Source organism: Ixodes scapularis, unplaced genomic scaffold (assembly GCF_016920785.2).
Source record: "Ixodes scapularis isolate PalLabHiFi unplaced genomic scaffold, ASM1692078v2 PGA_scaffold1__304_contigs__length_218370807, whole genome shotgun sequence".
Classification (NCBI taxonomy): Eukaryota; Metazoa; Arthropoda; class Arachnida; order Ixodida; family Ixodidae; genus Ixodes; species Ixodes scapularis.
In genome coordinates this window covers 199,572,719-199,591,596 of record NW_024609846.1, presented here as the reverse complement: position 1 = coordinate 199,591,596, position 18,878 = coordinate 199,572,719, and the positions used below count along the sequence as shown (strand labels likewise).

General features: G+C 48.6%; 1 protein-coding gene across 1 annotated transcript in view; it reads right to left on the bottom strand.

The window, feature by feature from the left end:
• Positions 1 to 18,878, bottom strand: part of LOC8034183 (transcription elongation factor SPT6) — an 81,694-nt gene that overhangs the window by 32,092 nt on the left and 30,724 nt on the right. Inside the window, exons 13-23 of the mRNA XM_029978537.4 lie at positions 17,531 to 17,660; positions 13,910 to 14,060; positions 13,153 to 13,248; positions 12,971 to 13,072; positions 10,860 to 11,003; positions 10,654 to 10,784; positions 10,393 to 10,510; positions 6,651 to 6,727; positions 5,101 to 5,236; positions 3,451 to 3,588; positions 364 to 531 (exon numbers count right to left, since the gene is read on the bottom strand). Coding sequence (XP_029834397.3) covers positions 364 to 531; positions 3,451 to 3,588; positions 5,101 to 5,236; positions 6,651 to 6,727; positions 10,393 to 10,510; positions 10,654 to 10,784; positions 10,860 to 11,003; positions 12,971 to 13,072; positions 13,153 to 13,248; positions 13,910 to 14,060; positions 17,531 to 17,660 — 1,391 coding nt within the window. The remainder of the gene's footprint in view (positions 1 to 363; positions 532 to 3,450; positions 3,589 to 5,100; positions 5,237 to 6,650; positions 6,728 to 10,392; positions 10,511 to 10,653; positions 10,785 to 10,859; positions 11,004 to 12,970; positions 13,073 to 13,152; positions 13,249 to 13,909; positions 14,061 to 17,530; positions 17,661 to 18,878) is intronic.

Sequence of the window (18,878 nt, the reverse complement as noted above, 5' to 3'; positions counted from 1 at the left end):
AAGTTTCTCAGCACACTGCGGCTTGGAGCACGTGGAGCAAAAGCTCGCACTGCAGAGCCCAGGCATCTTGGGTTCAATCCCGCCCCCTTCAGCCTGTTTCGATCTGGATGAGCATTGTACCAGAGTGCGGTCGCGTATCACTGCTCCATGATGCACATTAAACACCCCAGACTAGCGGTTGTATCGCACTGGCTTAATTGCTCATCTACAAAGCAAAACAGTGTTGACATACCTCGAAAGCAGACTAACCTTACACTACCTTAACACGAACATCAAACTGAGTCATCATTTTTTGGATTGTTGTCAAGTTACTGCGCGTTAACCAGTGGTGCTGCGTCTGTGCCCCCCCAGGGCGACCCCCACCTTGAGCAGTGCGTAGCCCTTCCGGGGCCCCAGTCCGCACAGGAATTGGACCAGGTAAGAGGTGTGGGTGTGCGCAATGGCCAGGTTGATGTCCACCCCAACCTCGTTGGTCCGGTTCACAAACTCCAAGTTCAGGCCATTTGTGAAGTCCGTCCGGGGAACCGAGTCCTGCACAGCGTGCAACCCAAAGCCACAGACATTAACAAACGAGAAAAGTTAAGACTCCAAGGTTGCACCAGAATCCCAGCCTGCCTCTTGTAGGTCAAGCAGGAAATTCGTCTCCCAGTCAACTAGTGCCGTCATCTACGGGCCAAAGCCAGAAATGGGACGACACTTAAAAATCCGTGTGGTACAGAAAAAAGAGTGGGATGCTCGTATCTGGAGGAGGAGTGGAGGAACTTACGAAGAGAGCAACAGTCCCCCCGTTCAACTTAAACCAAAAAGGGAAGACGGGCGAGTCGGTGCATGATCACAGAAATAAAAACAGCGCAAAAATGTACACAAGGACAAGTAGAAGATATACAGACAAACAAAGCAGACTAATTACTGTCTTCTCAGCACTGTCAAAACTACATCGCTTATGCTCTGCAACTGAAAAAGCAGGAAAAAATCTCTGCAGAAACCACTATTGTTGGTTGTCTATGAATTGCGATAGCATTAGTCTAGAACAACCTCGAGGACGACGTCTAAGACGATGTCGTAGAGGACGACATCAAAGACGACGTCTACGACGACCTCTAGGACAATCTCAAGGACGACCTCTAGGACAACCTCAAGGACGTCTAGAATGCCCTCTAGGGCTATCTTAAGGATGACCTCTAGGACGACCTCAAGGTCGTCAGGTCCTTCGAAGAAGGTGCAAACGTGAAGGTGTATGAGAATGTGAGCTGAAATGGTCTACTGCGCATAGATACTGTGCATTAGGAGGCCAGAAAGTAAAAAAAATCCGGGGGGGGGGGGGAGGACCTAAAGAATGCTGTCGCATAAGAACACACATTATGCCAGGTAAAACGCCATTGTAAATATGCTGCATGTGCAGCCGGTGTAGTTTACAAAATCCCCGTCTTGTGCAAAGACATATACATGACAGACAGGCAGATGCATAAATGCCCGGGCTTGAGCGCACAAAGACAAAGATCAAAGAGCGTGTTGGTGAAAATACAAGAGTCAAAGAAAGAATAAAACACTTGAGAGCACATTCTTTACGCAGCGCTGAATCGGGACATCTCGCTGTACATTGTTATAGATCTGGCTGTACTCTGCAGCTAAATAAAGTTAATAAATAATAAAATAAATAACATCACAACAGGACCACTAGAGAAATTCATGAGGCTTTTTTTACTAGACATTATGGACCCGATGTTTGTGTCAGTGTAGAATCAACAATTACCCTCTCTAAAGGTAAGATCTCTCTTATTAATCCGACTGACACATTTATGTGACTGGGACTGTGATGGGAAAATGCTTTGTATATTTTTTTTTTCTCTCTTCTTATTTTGTGTCAGTATATTTTCTTCTGAAAGAAAACCACAATCATTGACTGTATTTCCTAATTGCCCTTGTGTTCATTTTTGTGCTGTTCTTATCTCCTCTTAAACCAAAAAAGCACCACTCATGCCAATGCACAAGAAAAGCATCCTGAAATTCCTTCTTTGTTTCAGCTTAAGTCCAGAAGCAGCCAACGCTGCGAGATAATTGGACCAATTAAGCGGCGTCCAAAAGGCAAGGGGACTCCTCTGTTTAGGATTGGTTTAGTGACGCCAGAAAACATACCAAAACATGACGAACGCCATGATTGACGCTGTATGATTGGTTTCATCAGCTCATAGCATCGGCCGCATCTAAATTTTAAATTACAATCAAATGAAAAACATTTTTTTTAAGGGTTTGTCAGGACACATTTGTCTTTGTAAAATATTTCCGCAAAAAAATATCATTTTTAAAGGTCACGTGACCCTCCTGACGTCACACGACCCCCCCCCTGAGGTCATGTGACCTCAAGGAGTCACCTATCCCTCACTACCCTTCCATCCTCCTCCTCAAGAGCTGCGCTCTAACCGGCGTTACAGGGAATTGTAAATGGCTTCCATTTTTTTTAAACAGAGTTTTGACACACGCACGTCAAAAAAATAATTTAAAAAAAAAAAAAAAAAAATTTATAGAGCAATATTGACGGCACGAGACGCGATTTAGTTGGTAGCTGCCTCCTTTCCACTTGGTTTCTCTCCCGGCATTTCGGGTGCGTGAAGGAGAGGTGGATCGGCTTCGCCTTCACGTTGAGGCAGAAAGAGTGAATTATCATCTCGTTGAGTGAATGACCATTCCGTGACGTCATGGCCTTTGCACGCAGAATTTTAAAGAAATCTCGCCGTCAATATTGCTCTAAAATTTGTTGTTTTTTTTCACGTAAAATTATTTTTGACATGCGTGTCCCAATTAAACTGTTTAAAAACAAAAAAGTTTTTTTATTTTCAGGGGCTCTTTAAGCTACTTTCATCGACCCCACCTAAATTGCATCTAACATAAACAAATTTTTTGTTAGGTTAAGTTAGGTTGAACTGACCTGAATTGCATCCAATGTAAATATCGCACAAAAAATGTTGTCCTCTCCATGGTAAAATTAAAAAGAAAAAAAGTGTCCTATTTAGGCCTTACAAAAAAAACTTTTTTTTAAAAGTCAGTGTCCTTTTAAGGTGAAATGAAGTCTTTCCATGCAGGCCAAATACCATCAAACAGTCAATAGTGCTCAATGTACCTGACATTGAACACACTGGCACTTAAAAGATTACCACTCCTATTCGAAAAAATGCAAATGGGATTGTGTTAGTTCCTTCTCCCCATATTCTGGATAGAAGCACCAAAAAACAGGGCCATGGAAACGACAACACGGAGCGCTCCGTGTTGTCGTTACTTTGTCGCTGTCCTTCGGCGCTTCAATCCAGTCATGAACCAACTAGCCCAACTGAACATTTGGTTCCCCATATTCTTTTTGTTGTATATAAAAAAAAAATCTAGTGGAACGTAATCGGACCTAGGAGTCCCTCCTGGCGTGCAGGGACGCGAACACCTGCCACTCCCCACACTCGCCTGTAGTGGGTGGTACTTGAGGCAGAAGATCTCCTCGTCGGGGGTGCAGAGCTGCGAGAACTCCACCAGGGGGTCCTGCATGCGCCTCGCCAGGGAGATGGCCTGCCGCAGCAGCAGCGGGTAGTCCCGGAAGTCGCTCTGCGGTCCAGGCACGCAGACACATGGTCAAGGCGCTCCAACGCTCACAACTTGCGCAAATCAGACCAAACGCGGCCACCAACTGGGTCTGTGCACTCCCCTCCTCCTCGACCCGTACTCAGATCGGGATGTCCACGAATAAGTGAGCTACTGCCCCCACTGGTTCGTTCGGTAACTCCGTCCAGAGTCACTAACTAGGCTACGCTCACGTAGCAACGCTCCACTCCACCATTGTCTCGGTACTGCCGTTTTGTTGCCTACTGCAAAGCGGGCACAGCTCATCGTGGTTACAATTCAATAATGCCACTTCCCGACCTTCAGACGTCCGGAAGCTCAGATGCTAACATTTGGCTACGTTGCAGACGTCTAAACATCTGTAAAAGGTGGAGAAGTGTTTCCTGCAATCTCAGATAAAGCTCGAGATAACTGGCAACAATAATTATAAGCAAGCAGACGGCCGAGCTGTCCTTACTCAGAAGCGTAGCTCCTTTGGTGCCCTTCCCCCCCCAAGATTCCCAACACGAGTATCCTGCGGCATACAGTGCAATCCGCTTATAACGATATCACATATAACAATATACCGCTTAAAACTATCAGTGTATACAGTTTCTAGACTAGAAGCGACCAGTTTCTAGTCCAGATACAGCGATAATCGGTTGTAACGATTGCATTTTCGGGTTTCCTCATTATCGTTACAAGTGGATTCCACTGAACAACAAACTGTCGTAAGTCGTCCGCATGCTCTGCTCGCATAGTGAAATGCGTATTTTGAGAGAATATGAGCACAACGTTCCTTAAACTATGACGTGCGCCAGCCAATGGTACCAAAGACGAAATCCACCAAATTTTGGTTTCACTGCGCTCCATTGGGAGCGGGGAAACTAGGAGCCGTTTAGCTAGGCTTTTCGCTCGGCTTCAAAGCTGGGAGCCATCAGATAGCGGCTTCACTTGAAGAAATGAGTTTAGGTGTCGTTTGGCGTGGCTCCAATGCTGATGACGTCAGCTCGCTCCATGACACAGCTAATGCTTCCCCATTAATAAAATATGGTCAGGAGGCCCGTGCCAATCGACCGACGACGCAGAGTATACGGAAAGCACGTGCTGACGAGGCAATCGAGCATGTGCCGCCTGAGCAGAAACGACACTATGGGAGTGCATTTTAAGGGTAAACATATGCATCAGCAGTGCAAATTGCAGACAAACTGGCGTACCCCATAGAAGCTGGGATTCTGCCATGCAAACTGAAAGAAAAACGGGGCTAGAACTAAACAAACTTGGTCAAGTTATAATTCCTCGTAAGTGTGAGTCTAAGTGTCTCTTTGTAGACTGAAGCCACAGGTTCACAAATAACAGAATGAGAGCGCTTTGGAAAGAAAGCTAAAGTTATGTTCGTGCCACCTAGAAGCGCAACAAATGTTTTCACCTCCATACTTTTAAGCATTCCTGATCCTGCGTAAACAAAGTACTTCAAGTCAGATGTGGCAGCCTCGATAAAGAGTGTGTTTCCCTCACCTCTGCTTTCTTGGAGTTCATGTAGACAATGGCCAGATCGTTGTCCAAGAGTTCGACGTTGATCAGGGGCATCTGTTCGTTCTCCGCAAGGTCCGTCACAACAGCCTTGATGTCTTCGACTATTTGTAGGGCCTCTCTGGAAAAATGCAGCCATTCAATGACCAGCACACCACTGCCTTTTTCCAAAACCAAAACCAAAACCTATAAATTTGCCATTTGGCTGCTACCGCACCGACGCGGGCCTGGGCCCCGCCGAGGCACCTTTCTGACGTCGATTTTATGTGAGTCTTCCTCAACTATTATCCACAACTTCGTGCAACGCTCCCAGCGAGTTGCACGTTCACGAAGCTGTTTCATGATTCTTTTGTAAAAAAACGACTGATAATTAGGGTGTGTACTTTCCGGTGTTTATTTGTGAGAAAAATCGGCGGATGTTTTTCGGTGTTTATTTATTTTCAAAACACCGGTGTATTTCGGTGGAACGTCTCACGACGAGGCTAAAAACGGTGATTATCGGTTAAAAAAAAACGATTAATCACAGACAGAGAGTTCCAATTTTATTCACATAGTTCATACACTTCTTCTCTAGGAAGCAACTATTTCTCGCACTTGGTTATTATAGTAGATGCAAGCATGCTTTCATGCTTGCATCTACACGCAAGGAACGTGCTGCCGTCATGGCAGCGCGTTCCTTGCGGTTCGCAACCCGCAATTAAGAAAACGCACGCTCCTGTACGACACGGACGTTGGCAGTGTCTTCCAGGAACCACAGCAACCTCTGAATACATGGCTTGCACCGACATCACTTGGCCAGACACAATGTGGAAAAGGCACGTGAGAGCCTACCCTCCACTGTGTTAATTTTTCCACAAAGGGGGGCCATGGGTGACACAATAGGGGAAAGGCGTGTGAGAGCTTAGCTTCCACTGCGTTCACCAGACGCTTTTGACCCTCAGAAAGGAGGGCGGACTGACGCCACCTGCAAGCCATGTATAAACACTGGAAGAATGCAGGATCCACGAGATAACACGTTTGACGAACCTCTACGGGGAAAGGGTTTCGCTAGGTCGGAAACTAGCAACGATCGGTGTTTTTCGGTTTTAACCAGGGCGAAAATATCCAACCACCGGTGTTTTTCGGTTTTAACCGATTTTATATTTTCGTCACCGACGGATGTTTATCGGTGTTTTTCGGTTAAAACCGGAAAATGCACACCCTACTGATAATATAGATCCTGTGCTAGAAACTGCAGCAGTACCTTCGTAACATGCCTCAACATGTAGAACATGTTTCCAAGTCAGCGAACACCGGCGACTATGGGACACATCGTCGCACGAAGTGAAATCATGCAACATGACATTGATTGAAGCCCCGAGACGACGCCGTTATGTCGCAAGATCACGGATATTGTGCGACGTTCCGAATGTACCCTCTACCCACGACGTATTGGTAGACCAGTATGTACTGCTCATTTGTGTGATGCTTTTTCGAAACGCTGAAAAGTGCCTAGTCGTCGCCGCGACGTTAACCAGTGAGTACAAAGCACAAACCTCGACTGTGCCCCGACGCAAATGACGTGGGGCTTCTTGTTGAGGATGAACTTTCTCAGCACCCTCATGTCGTGCTCCTGAAAGTAGAGAGAGACATAAACGACTACCGTATATTGCCGCATATAAGTCAACCTTTTTTCAAAAAATGTGCATCTAAAATTAGGGGGGTCAACCTATATGCGGAGATGTCGACCTATGCGCAGGTTGGCGCACCATTTTGAGCCGAAGGAGAGATACTAGGGACGTTTCAACTGCCCGAGACTTTTCCCTCTTTTTCCCCACATGAAGGGATAGTTTCGTATTCGCATTGCGGCTGACTCACTGCCAGATGCACACACACGTTCGAGCCCCGTTCTGATTCGGCACTCAGCGACTTAGGTTTTGTGACGTCTTCAGCGAACGCCAACAATGCCTCCAAAATCACGGCGTCAGTACAGCGCGTCCTTCAAGCGTAAAGTTATTCTGTATGCCGAAGAGAAGAATAACGTTGCGGCCGAAAGCAGCTTTGGCATTTCGGAGGTGCGTAAAAGGACGGCGACAACAGCGTGACAGGATTTTTCCATGCTCCGGTACCCGTCGAACCTTCCGCGGTCCGAAGCAAGGACAGTTTCCCCTTGTTGACAAGGCGGTGAAAGAATGCATGCGAGAGCAACGAGACAAGAGCATCAGCGTGTCTTACGAGGACATCTAAGGCAAGGCACGCGCCGTCGCCAATGAAATGGGTATCGACCGGAGCGATTTCAAGATATCGAAGAAGTGGGTGGTGAATTTTACGAAGCGCCACGACCTAAGCCTAAGAAGGCCAACTACCGTTTGTCAGCGGCTGCCCAACGCGTACAAAGAGAGGCTGCATAGCTTTCATCGTTACGTCGCCGACTTGAAGACGAAGAACAACTTCGTGCTCGGACAGGTCGGCAATGCCGACCAACGGTGCTTGGTTCGATATGCCCAGCAGTAGAACGGTCACGGAGAAGGGGGCTCATCAGGTTCGTCTGCTGGCGACGGGCAATGAGCATAACCACTTCACCACAATGTTATGCTGCACGGCACACGGCCACAAGTTGCCACTGTTTCTGATCTTCAAGCGCAAGACGATGCCGATCAACGAACCATTCCCGCCGAAAGTCATCGTCTGGGCAAATGAAAAGGGCTACTTCAACAAAGAGACGGTGCTCGAGTGGTTCCGACTGGTCTGGTGCAGGCATCCGGGTGCCCTCCTGAAACCCCGAAGCACGCTCGTTCTCGACTCAGTTCGGGGGCACATCACGGACTGTGTGAACAAGGCGGTAGGGAACGCAGGGTGCGACCTTGTCACCATTCCGGGCGCTATGATTTTCCAGCCCCTTGACGTGGTGCTCAACAAGCCGTTCAAGGACCGCGTGCGTCTCTTCTACAACGAGTGGATGAGTCGGGACGACAACCCCAAGACACCGACGGAACGTGTGAAGCGCACGTTTTTGAGCACTGTGGCTCAGTAGGTCAATGACGCTTGGAATGAACTCCCAACCGATATGGTCCGTGAGGGCTTTTCAAAGTGTGTTTTGACGCCGCTTTCCCCAACCCGGCCCCAGTGACCCCCAAGACGCCGACAGCAGCAACTGCGTCGTTGTGTGAAGCGACGACAAGTGCGACGACGACGAGTCCCCCAACCGGCTCCTGTGACCCACAAGACGCACAGTAGCGAATGCGTCGTCGTGTCAAGCAACGACGATAAGGCCTGAGACCTCCGTGTACTAAGTTCAAATAAATGTTCATTTCTAAAAATTTACATTGTTGTCAAAAAAAAAAATTTTTTTTTATTGGTAAGGGTTGGGAATTGGGGAGGTCGACTTATACTTGGAGTCGACTTACATGCGGCAATATACGGTATTCCTCGCTACGAATGCAAAGGAGCGCCCCCCTTATGCATCGCCGGTTTACGCGACATCCCACATTTTACGTCAATTGCGCACGGGCCCGGCGAACTCCGCATAGATCCCACATTTCTGGGAGAGCGACCCAACCCAAAAACAAAATTGTGCCAGCAAATGTATCCTCCTCCCTCCCCTTTCCCTCGGGAGGCCGTTCTTCCTTCAATCTTCTTCCCCGGTGGTACCGATCTTGATTGTGTCTTTTCGCCCTCCATCCCCTTCTGATCTTCTGATCAAGTCTTCCTTCGCTTCCCCACAATGGCCACAACTTGTGCTGCTTTGTTCTCGTGCCCCAACCTCTCTTTTTTAAACTTTTCGGCTGACACTTTGCGGGCATTTCGGTGTCGGCATTTTTCGCTGTCTCTCTTCGCGGCGGAGATGAAAAAACCCTTCTTCTCTGCCCTCGTATTGCGAGGAGGGAGAAATCGGGTGTTCCCATTGGCCGCGCCACGTGAAGGGGTCAGGTTATGCATCCTCCTCTTCGATCGTTGCTGAATGTCAACGTTACACCCTTCCTTTGTCGCTCAACAACACCGGCAAAGCGCGCGCCTTAGCTTGCGACGTCACTGCCGTAGACTCTTCCGAATGGCCCTTCCGCGCAAAGGCCGTACTTCGTCCCGGGAGCAGAGGGAATAACTGGCTTCTGCAGCAGTACATTGGCAAATACCTTCGACGTGACTGACGAATCTTTTACAGAATTCACGCTTCGCCAATTACCTTCTTTGTGTCGCAACCAACGACTTCGACGTCGACCTTGGCGGCCGCAAAACAAGTGGCTCCGCAGCCTCGTTGCAATGCAACTGGGCCTCTGCGCGCCAGTACCACCGTCGACTTTGTGCTTACCAAGAACACTGACATCCAGTGTCTCGCCTTTCCCACTTACTTTAGCAATCACCGAGCACTCGCGGCATCCACGACGGGAACATACATTGACCACTTCGAACTCCGTCCACGGGTATGTGACGACACCATTTTGCCCCCATTGCACAAACGTGTTCCAGCTATCGCTTTTACTTGTTTGCGCACTGTGGGCAAAAAAGGGTTCCTTTCTCATCTGTTTCTTTGACAGCGCGGTGTTGTGATGCAGTCACGCTGCGATCCGTCGAGCCAAGCTCGTGCCGGGCTGTTGGAAAATGGAAAAGACACCGACTCTCGGCGTATTCTCTGCTGACGATTCTGGCACGCACCGCAGAAGTTCACGTGCTCTCCAATAACGGCATGCTACGCCCATGTGGAGTGGACGCGACTTACGAACCACGTCAAACACCGATGACGACATAACCGACCACAATGCAGTCACTCAATGAGGACGTTAAAAGGGGAACTACTCGATGCCGATGCTTTGGGCGAAGGTGTGCGTGTGCCGACATGAGCAAAATTTGCCGGCTCACATACTCCCACAGTGGCATTGGTAACTTGCTTCGAGGGATTGCAGCCCCCCAAAGGGAGTTACTCGTCGCTTTCAATAAATTAGGTAAGGTGAATACAAAATTTTATCAGTGCCTTACGGCACAACCATTTGATTTAATTTTTTTTTTCAAATTTATTTGAGGGCTTTACTCTTTTTTTTTTTTTATCACCCAGCAGATTATTAGCTCAGAAGTGATTTTAGAAGTTCCGCATATGTTTATTCTTAGGGCCGAGCACCGAAGTCACAATCATTATTTTTCGGGTTATTCGGATTGTCTGAATCGCAAATTATCCAACCCCGAGTACCCTGAGTGTTGTATGATCGGGGTTCCTCTTCAACCCCTCAACACAACAACAAGCTTGCTCAAAGGTACATTCTAAACACAGAGACGAGATGCAGTCAGGGTACAGCAGCCACGCACCTTGAGCTCTCTCTCCTTCTCCTTCCAGGAGTTCTTGCGCTTGAGTAAGTGTGGTAGCCGCAGGTGCTCCATCACCTCCCCCGTGCCGTCAATAAGCGCCCCAAACGCCGGGACTTCCCTGAAATCAAAGATGCCGTCGTAGTACCAGAAGCACAAAGACCACCTTTCGAAGTGGGAAACAGGCAAAGACACCACCAAAGTGTACAGAGAGAAGTACCCAAGGGTAATGAAAGACTGTTGCTGCAACAAACGCCACCTCACCAGTCGTTCTCGTAGGCGATGGCAAAGACCCGGATGCCGTCGCGGGTATCAAAGTCCTCGTCCTCTTCCATCTGAGGGTCCACCTGGTAGGGTGCCACCTTCAGCCAGTTGTAGAGTTTGCGACAGCATGCCTGGAACCATGAAAAGAGGATGGTCATCTGCTCCAGACACTGCGGCACACAAGCAGACGTTTTGAGGGTGGTCACCTTGACGATGCCGTCCTGAGCTTCGAGGAGCAGCTGCACCTTGAGCTCCTTCTCAAAGGCCGGGTAGAGCAGCTTGCTCAGTGCATAACTGAGGGCCTCGCAGCGCTGGTTGTTCCACTCCTGGACGTTGTTGCTGAACTCGTCCTGCCAGTCGAGGGAGCAATCCCACAGAATCAGATAGCATCCCAAGTCACTTTTTCCAAAAAACAAAGCGATACTTTCTAAAGAGCCAAAATGAAATGTGCATCCTGATCAATCAAAAGGTACCATAAGACGAAGCTGTCTATAGCCCGAAACGTTTTGACCCAAGTGCTGCCGGCCCCATATCCAGAACCCAGGTTTTCATCACATTAACTTTCCACATAGAACCTTTATTAATAACAGATAATGCATTCGTATCCCAGTTCTTCACCAATTGAGAAAGAAGATTGCGGATTGTGTTTGTGGTCATTTTCTTTGGATCACGATATTGCTTCTTGCAAAGAAGCAGAAGAAGAAACGCAAGAGTTGTAAATCAGCATCCTTGTCTGCCCTTCTGTCTCCTACTTTTTTTTTTTTTTTTTTTTTGTCCTTGTTTTTTTGTGCTGCTGCTCCTTTCTGGTCAACTTTCCCTCCGACAGCTTTTTTGAATCTTTCCATCATGTCCAATCATGTTACATGGTTACTATATGTAATAGTCCCACGACATGGTTGCACAGTTCTCCACATGCATTCTGCCCTTGGCAAAGTTATTATCCCTTTGCAAGTGTCCCCTTTGGCAGAGTGGTACAGCACCGGGCTCAATTCTAGTTGGGAAACATTCAACCTTTTGTTCTCTCTTCTGATTCGTGCAATTCTCCATATAAATTTTCCGCTTGAAATCCGCGCCGCACATATTGTGGCGATTGATTTTGGCGTTCCACCGAACCCGGGATCAACCAGCTTTCTTTATTTGTTGGGCTAAAGACGTAGCTAAAAGGTTTTGGCCAGGGCTAGAGTAGAACACCTTAGCCTTAGCCAAAACTCTCAGACTGCGGCGACTGTGGCCCCGTGGCAGTTGTGGTTTCTCGCGCCGCAGAGGCTGGCCCTAACTACCACAATTAAGCAGAAGGATCGTTCGTGGCTTAAAGGGGTACTCCGGCGATTTTTTGAGCTACCTCAACTAACTATATTTCCTGACTCCCCGGCCTTTACCCTTTCCGGTATGCTATTAGGTATCGCGAAATTCATAATAGTTATTGCAAAATCGGCAAATGAAAATGATGCAAAAACCAACATTCAAATATACCCGCACTTTTCAGTGCCGTCACGTCAGTGGCGGGCAGGCTTGCCAGTAGAGCGAGCAGTCTAAAAAAAAGAATATGCCGATCGTTTGTTCCGTGCTGGAGTGCGGGGACTGGAGCGAGCTTCCAAAACATTCATTTGACACCATGAAACTGCTTCGAGTCAGTTAAGAACAAATTCTACAGTCCAAAGAATGAACCCCTGCACTTCCACTGACGTCACTTTTTCGTTGTTGCCAGTAGAGACTTTCAGTTTGAAAAACACGGTGAGGAACAAAATTGTAAATTCAATCACTTCTTGAAAAAAAATTATTTTGACCTAATAATATGTGGGATACTATTTTGGCGATGCCGTTTGGCGAGTTTAGCAAAATTTCAAGCAAATCGAGGACCATGAAGAAATCGCTGGAGTACCCCTTTAAGGATATGAGGTCCGAGCTAGTAGAACGAACTATCAAGGTGGCAGGAAGTGCCACGGTGTTGTTTACATCAACGCGCCTCGATACTTTTAAAATCGAGACCAACTTTTTCGAGATCGGCGCTCTTGTTCGTATAATCCACCACAACCCGAGAGAGCAGTCACACTATTTCGAAATGTAGCACATTACAGATGAAGCTTTTTGTCCATTCTTTTTTTTTTAGAAATTCATATGATCTTGAAATTTGGATCAACCGTGATCGTGTCGTCGAGACTCTACCGTCCCGGACAGCCCTTGTTTTGCGATCGGTTCTTTGGAATTCTTACCAGCTAATGCCGCAACCTTATTGGCTGCGGGGAGACTGCGAAATGCTCACACCGCGTTTCTCGACTAGCCGGCGACTATCTGAGGACGCGGTCAGAGGCCTCACCCTGTAGTAGAGCTGCTTGATCTCGTCGAGGTAGGAGCCCGGATGGGAGCGGGAGTCGCTGTCCATCACAATGCTGGTCTTGAGCAGGCCCTCTCCCTCCGCCTGGAACAAACAGCACATTCTGAGCACATTCTGAGCACCTTCCGAGTCGACCCTTGCGGACGACTCGGAAAAGAACTGACCTGCGACATGTGCAGGAACTGCTCCCCCTCCAGGTCCCTGACCGGCTTGTTCTGCAGGTACTTGATGGGATAGCACGGATGGTTCTCGTCAATTTCCTACGCAGAGAGCAGTCACCGAGGAACTCGTGACTCCGTCATGTCAATCTGTGGCTATGAGAAGGAACGAACCCGGTTGCTGCGCAGAGTACTCTACTTTTGTGGCAAGAAGGCCAGCTCGTTTCGAACCTCAGACGTCGTGGACTACCCACTTTGTCCGAGCAGCCAACGAACCTACAGACATTGTTCACAAACGAATCCGCGTTGGCCCTGCAGTGGGCGCTGCACGTGGGCAGAAACCAGAGTTACGTAAAGTGAAACACGTCGACAGCGGTGGCAGGGAAGCGACGTCGGAGCCGTGCGCCAGCTCGTGCTCGGTGCCAACTACTTTGCACCACATTGTTGAATCTAACGCAGCTCCGACGGTACTGCAGCCCCCCACTGCTGCGAGAGCACGTGACTCGGTCTCGTGTCTCATTCGCACGTGCAACTTGCTTTCACCGAGTTTAAGCACTGCGGAAGCCGCGCTAGCCTCTATGATGTAGCACAAAATACTTTGTGGTGCCCCATTATCGCGCCTTAGCGGCCCCAAAAGATGGAAAAAAATCGCTTCCAGCTTTTGAACCAAAAGGGGTAAGATCTGAAACTCCATTTGGGCAGAGACGCAAACGCTCGAGGAAGCATAGTTTCTTCGGTAGTGGGTGGGCCTTGAGCCCCTCACCTTAAGTCCCTTCTTGGACGGGGTGACGCAGATCTTGGCCCTCTCGAAAAAGGTCTCCCGGATGCACCTCCTCACCAGGGGGTCCATCGAGATCTGGACTGCCACCATGTAGCGGGCCCCCTTCAGGGCCTCCTCCGCCGTCGGGAAGCGCCTGGGTGCACGCAACACCCTCCGTAAGCCCACTCCAATGCGAGGCCGTACGAAACAAAAGCCCATCTCCATTCTATCTGGTAAGCACAGAGAGAGGTTGCCAAGGAGCTGGGCACCTGCTGTGTGTCTGTGTACAACGCCATAAGGTCACGGCGTTACAAGGCATACTGTGACGTAAGCGTTCACATTGAGGTCATGCAAACAATATAGCCCCGACGGAAGCAGACGGAATGCTGGAGAAGAAAGGGGAAAACCTTTTTCTCTCTTTAGCTTTCTGTCTGCATCCTCTTGCCCAGCCCGTCTTACCCTTGCCCCACCTTCTTGAGTTGCAGCAGACTACAGAGAAGGAGCTACCGTATCTACCTCCACCGTTGTGCCACTGGCAGGCAACAGCTCGACACTTCTATGAATCTGTCAAACAGAAATTGAGGAACTGCAGACGACGATGCGACTAACACAAAGATGCAATCCAGGTACCGTACCTAGAGAATACCCATTCATCCGAACATAACTCGACGGTTAAAAAAGCAACAGTTGCATTTCTGCAGTGTGGACTCAACAGCTGTTAAGAGAGTTTCTGCGCTCTCTGTTTTTTCCCCCCTTTGCGAACAAGTGGTCAACAGCTTGAAAGGCTTCAGTTTTTTTAAGACTTATTACAACTACTATGCGCGAAAGACTCTAAGATGCTCACCAAGATTAGAGTTCACTACGGAAAAGGACTACACTCTTAGAAAAAAGGGTATGGATAGTCCTCCCTTAGGGGAGGAACGGTCTTGTAACCTATGTTCCTTTAGAAAGGGAGAAACTTTCGTCCCTGAAGCAGGGGAGCAAAGTTCCTCCGTCGCTTGCATCTCAATATGGCGGCCCCGAATCGAGCAAATCGATCCCAATAAGGCTTGACGAGGACGCTACGTCTCTTGTACGGGACGAGAGGAGCAGCAAATAAAAGCATAACACGAGCTTTCCGCGAACTGTGTTTATTTCCGAAGCCAGATTCCCGCCACAGGCGTTTCGAAAGCAGTTACTCAGTCTTCTCGTCGACAGCACTGCGATGTTAAACGGAGACAACCGATACCTAGTTACTTCACGCACTTTGCGTCTTACCTTTGGTGTTCCTCGAGTCACAATTCTTTCGTCAACCGCACATCACGGAGAAGGGCAAACTCAATCCGCGAACCAAAAGCCACTCTCGAAAGAACAAACTCGAAGCCGCTGTTTATCGCGTAGCGTGAAAGGTTGAATCGCTAGCCACCAGATGGCGGGGTCGCGGGGTCAAGCAGAGTAATTGCAAGTAGCTAGGCTAGGTGGCGCTAGGTACCGCCCCATTCATGTTCTACAAAAAATTTGCTCTTCCCAGGCCACTACTGCGCTTCAGAGCCGCTCTCCGGCGCTTGGGGACCCTCTACTATACACACATTACGCTTATTACAAGCACCAGGTGAACATACATTGAGCACATAAACGGCACACACAAATATCAATACAACAGAGCACCACACTAACCCGATCACTACACCCGTGCTCTGCGTTTCCGTCTTTTATACTGGTCGTTTTGAACGTACGGAACTTTTCGGTGACTCCCTAAGCAATAAAATATATTCCCAGCATGTTGATTTTTTTCCAGCAATGCCATACCCCTGAGAGTATTTTAAATGGCTGAGGGGATGAATCTCTTATTAAAAAGGAAACGCTCGATCATGCCGTAATTATTTGAAAGCCAATAAATCAAGCCGCTCCAATGCGGTTCGAAGCCATGAGCTTGTTTCCCCACACGGCACGTCGTAGCCTGTATTTCTATTGGTTTTTCTATTTGTGCTGTTCGCGCAAAGCTGCATTTGCCGTCTTAAATTAATCTCTGTAGAGCGGATATTCACTCAGCTGGAAGTGATGCTTCACGGGCTGAGAAATCACTTTTCGATCAATTTGAATGCAGTCAAAGCTGCAACTAGCGGCAGGTACGAAGCTACGCCTTGGCGAGCTTGAAAACTTCTAGCGCTCATCCCAGCGCGCCACTTGGAGGGCAGTTTCTCCAGGAACCGCAGTATATTTAAACAGCAAAATAAAGGGTAGCTTTTTTTTTCGATTTTACCTACTATTGTTTTTTAATGCTAAAATTAAACACAGTAAATATACGTACTTTCCGTCACGATTTCGTACTGTTGTCCTTTCCCCAGAGCGCAATCGCTGTCGGGGACGAGACAACCGACAGTCACATTGGCCACTGTACGATAGGAGCTTACCGTTCAGACCAGCGTTCCAACATGACTATCCGCACACTAAATCGATTGCACGTAATCCCTCAAGTGGTATTAAACTTTTTAATGTAAAGCGGAATGTCAACCTGCGACACCTCGCCCCCTCCGATCACGGCCCGACCAGCGGCATCAATGCCCGACAGTTTACGATCTCATCTTCTTGTTACACCACTGATACGCGAACACACGGTCACATCGGCGATAATTCCAGTCTTCTGTTCACAACCCACGACACTGCCATCACGATGTTGCAGCTATGTTGTTGACACGCACAAATACAGAACCACGTTGAACGCCGGTTGCACTCGGCATCGGAAAACAGAACCGAACTCAGCACGCAAGGCACCCAGGCAGCCGGCAGCAAAACCTGCCTGTCTTGGACGCAGTTCCTGCGGTTTCCGTAACGTCGAAAACGTCGACACAGTTCCGCGTGGTTTCGCTACCGTAGTTCCGTTGGTTCCGTGCCGCGCGAGTCCCGCAATCCGGAGACAGCCATCCCCCAGTGTACGTGGCGCTGCTGGCACTGCTCCGGAACTTCGCTGTTTCTAGCGGCTTCGTTTGCTCGTTTGATAAAATTAGTGATAAAAACGTCAATGCAACCGAAATGTTCTGCACGTTTAGACTAGAAGGCGGAATTACAGGCGGCCTTCGCTGCCGCTGAAGCTCAATCAACTCAACAGCTCTTTATTGAACAACGTGCGCGGCTTGCTCAAAAAACGAAACCGAAAGAAGATGAGTCGGGAGGGCGAAAGCTTTCTCCCGTCTGCCTGGAGAAGGAGAAAAACGTTTCGTTCCTCCCCTTTTCTCGTGTCCGCTTGAGGGCGCGTCAGTAGAAGGGAGGAAGACGCGCCGTTGCTACTTTTTTCCTCCATTTTTTCTTAGAGTGTAGGACAAGCCCGGATTGCCTTTTAATTTATCGAGTTGAACTTAGCGAGCCGTAGGTGCCCCGAGCAGCGAGGCATACACCACAACGAGGAACCTAGAAGTTGCAGCCATACCTCGCCAAAAGCGCCGGCAAAACGAGGCCAAATATAAAAAAGCGTCGGGCAAGCGTAAAGCGCAGTTTTCTTATAATTAACGTCCATTTTTAAATGGATGTCTGCTCAGCATTACAACGGTAGCTCGACGAATAAACAGAGAAGTCCCGTGCGTGTGTTCACGTAGCCCCGTAAGTGGGAAAACTGCGACCAACGACGGGAAGCGAGAGGGCACCCACTTGCTGACAAAGTCGGCGGCTGCGACCAGGGGCTCGACGGGGAACTGGTCTACCTCGTGCCGCTGGTAGTTGTCTCGCAGGTTCTCTCCAAACTGCTCGGGTGTCAGCCCAAACTTCTTGGCCAGGCCGTCTGCGGGGGGAGCACGCCAGCTTCGCTTTACGCCCAAACACACAACCAAACCACACATTCCCATACCGTATTTACGAGATTCTAAATAAGCCCCCCCCATTTCACATAAAAACAAAAAACTTTCTAGGTGCATATTATACGGCAAACACTAACAAAAAAAATGGTAGGACGTCTCTTTAGAAAGCCCGACCTCCAGCAAGTGCTTGATGCCTTCTGGCGTGTTTTGACGAAGCGCAAGAGATGCCCAAGCGGTATTGAAGCTCACGCTGGAGGCGGGACGACTGAGGCCCCGACGTTCTCACTCTATCCGCAACTACGATTCGGCCCGCACTGGTGATGTCCATCCCGTTGTCGTCACCGCTATGTTCTCGAAGCACGTCGTCGGCGTCATCCAACCGAATTTCGCAATTCACAAATGACGGCAGTAACCGTGCACTTCAAAACCTTTCCTGTCGTGTAGCACCGCCTCATGGTGTGTGTGTGTGTGTCAGAAATGAGAGCGGATGCCCTTCTCTTCTTTTCTGGAAGGCCTGTCGCACATTCTGTGCTTACCCGTCTTTGTCAGCATCGTTAGCCTTGTATATTTTTAGTACATTTCTTACCCCAAAGTTTTTATTGTGACATCCACGCTCTCTTGGACGCTGAGACTTTCCCAAGGTTTCAAAGATCTCAAATCTCATCTCCAAAAGTATCGCAGCACATCGTCCTTAAAGGGGGGGTGCAACGATTTCCAGACTTCGGTCAAAGATTTCTGGAAGTTGCCCTCTGACACTTCTGAAGCAAAAAACAGAAAACCGATTTCGCCTGCGTGTCCTAGTTGTTGCGTAAAAAAAAAGATAAATATTGGCATTTCGGGCACCCCTCAACTCACTCCCAGCCTTCAAGGTCACACCTGGTCCCTCTCCTAGTGACGTCATTCAGAGTGCCATGTAGCTTCCCATGTGCTATCTCGGAGGACGTTTCCTCTCCCTCTCTCTTCTGACATTAGCGGGCGTTATGCTGCAACTTAGAGCCAAGCGAGGTCACGTAATCTTTTCGCCGTAGTTCCTTCGGCTGCCATTGGGGCTGCAGGTGGGGGAAAAAGCTTGACTTTTGCTTTGCGATTATGCAGCGGAATCGCAACATTTTTAATGAAGGAAGTGTTTTCTCTATCCTCTGGGACACGATAAACCACGTAAAAATGACGAGATGCAAATTCTTTTAATCATAAAATCGTTG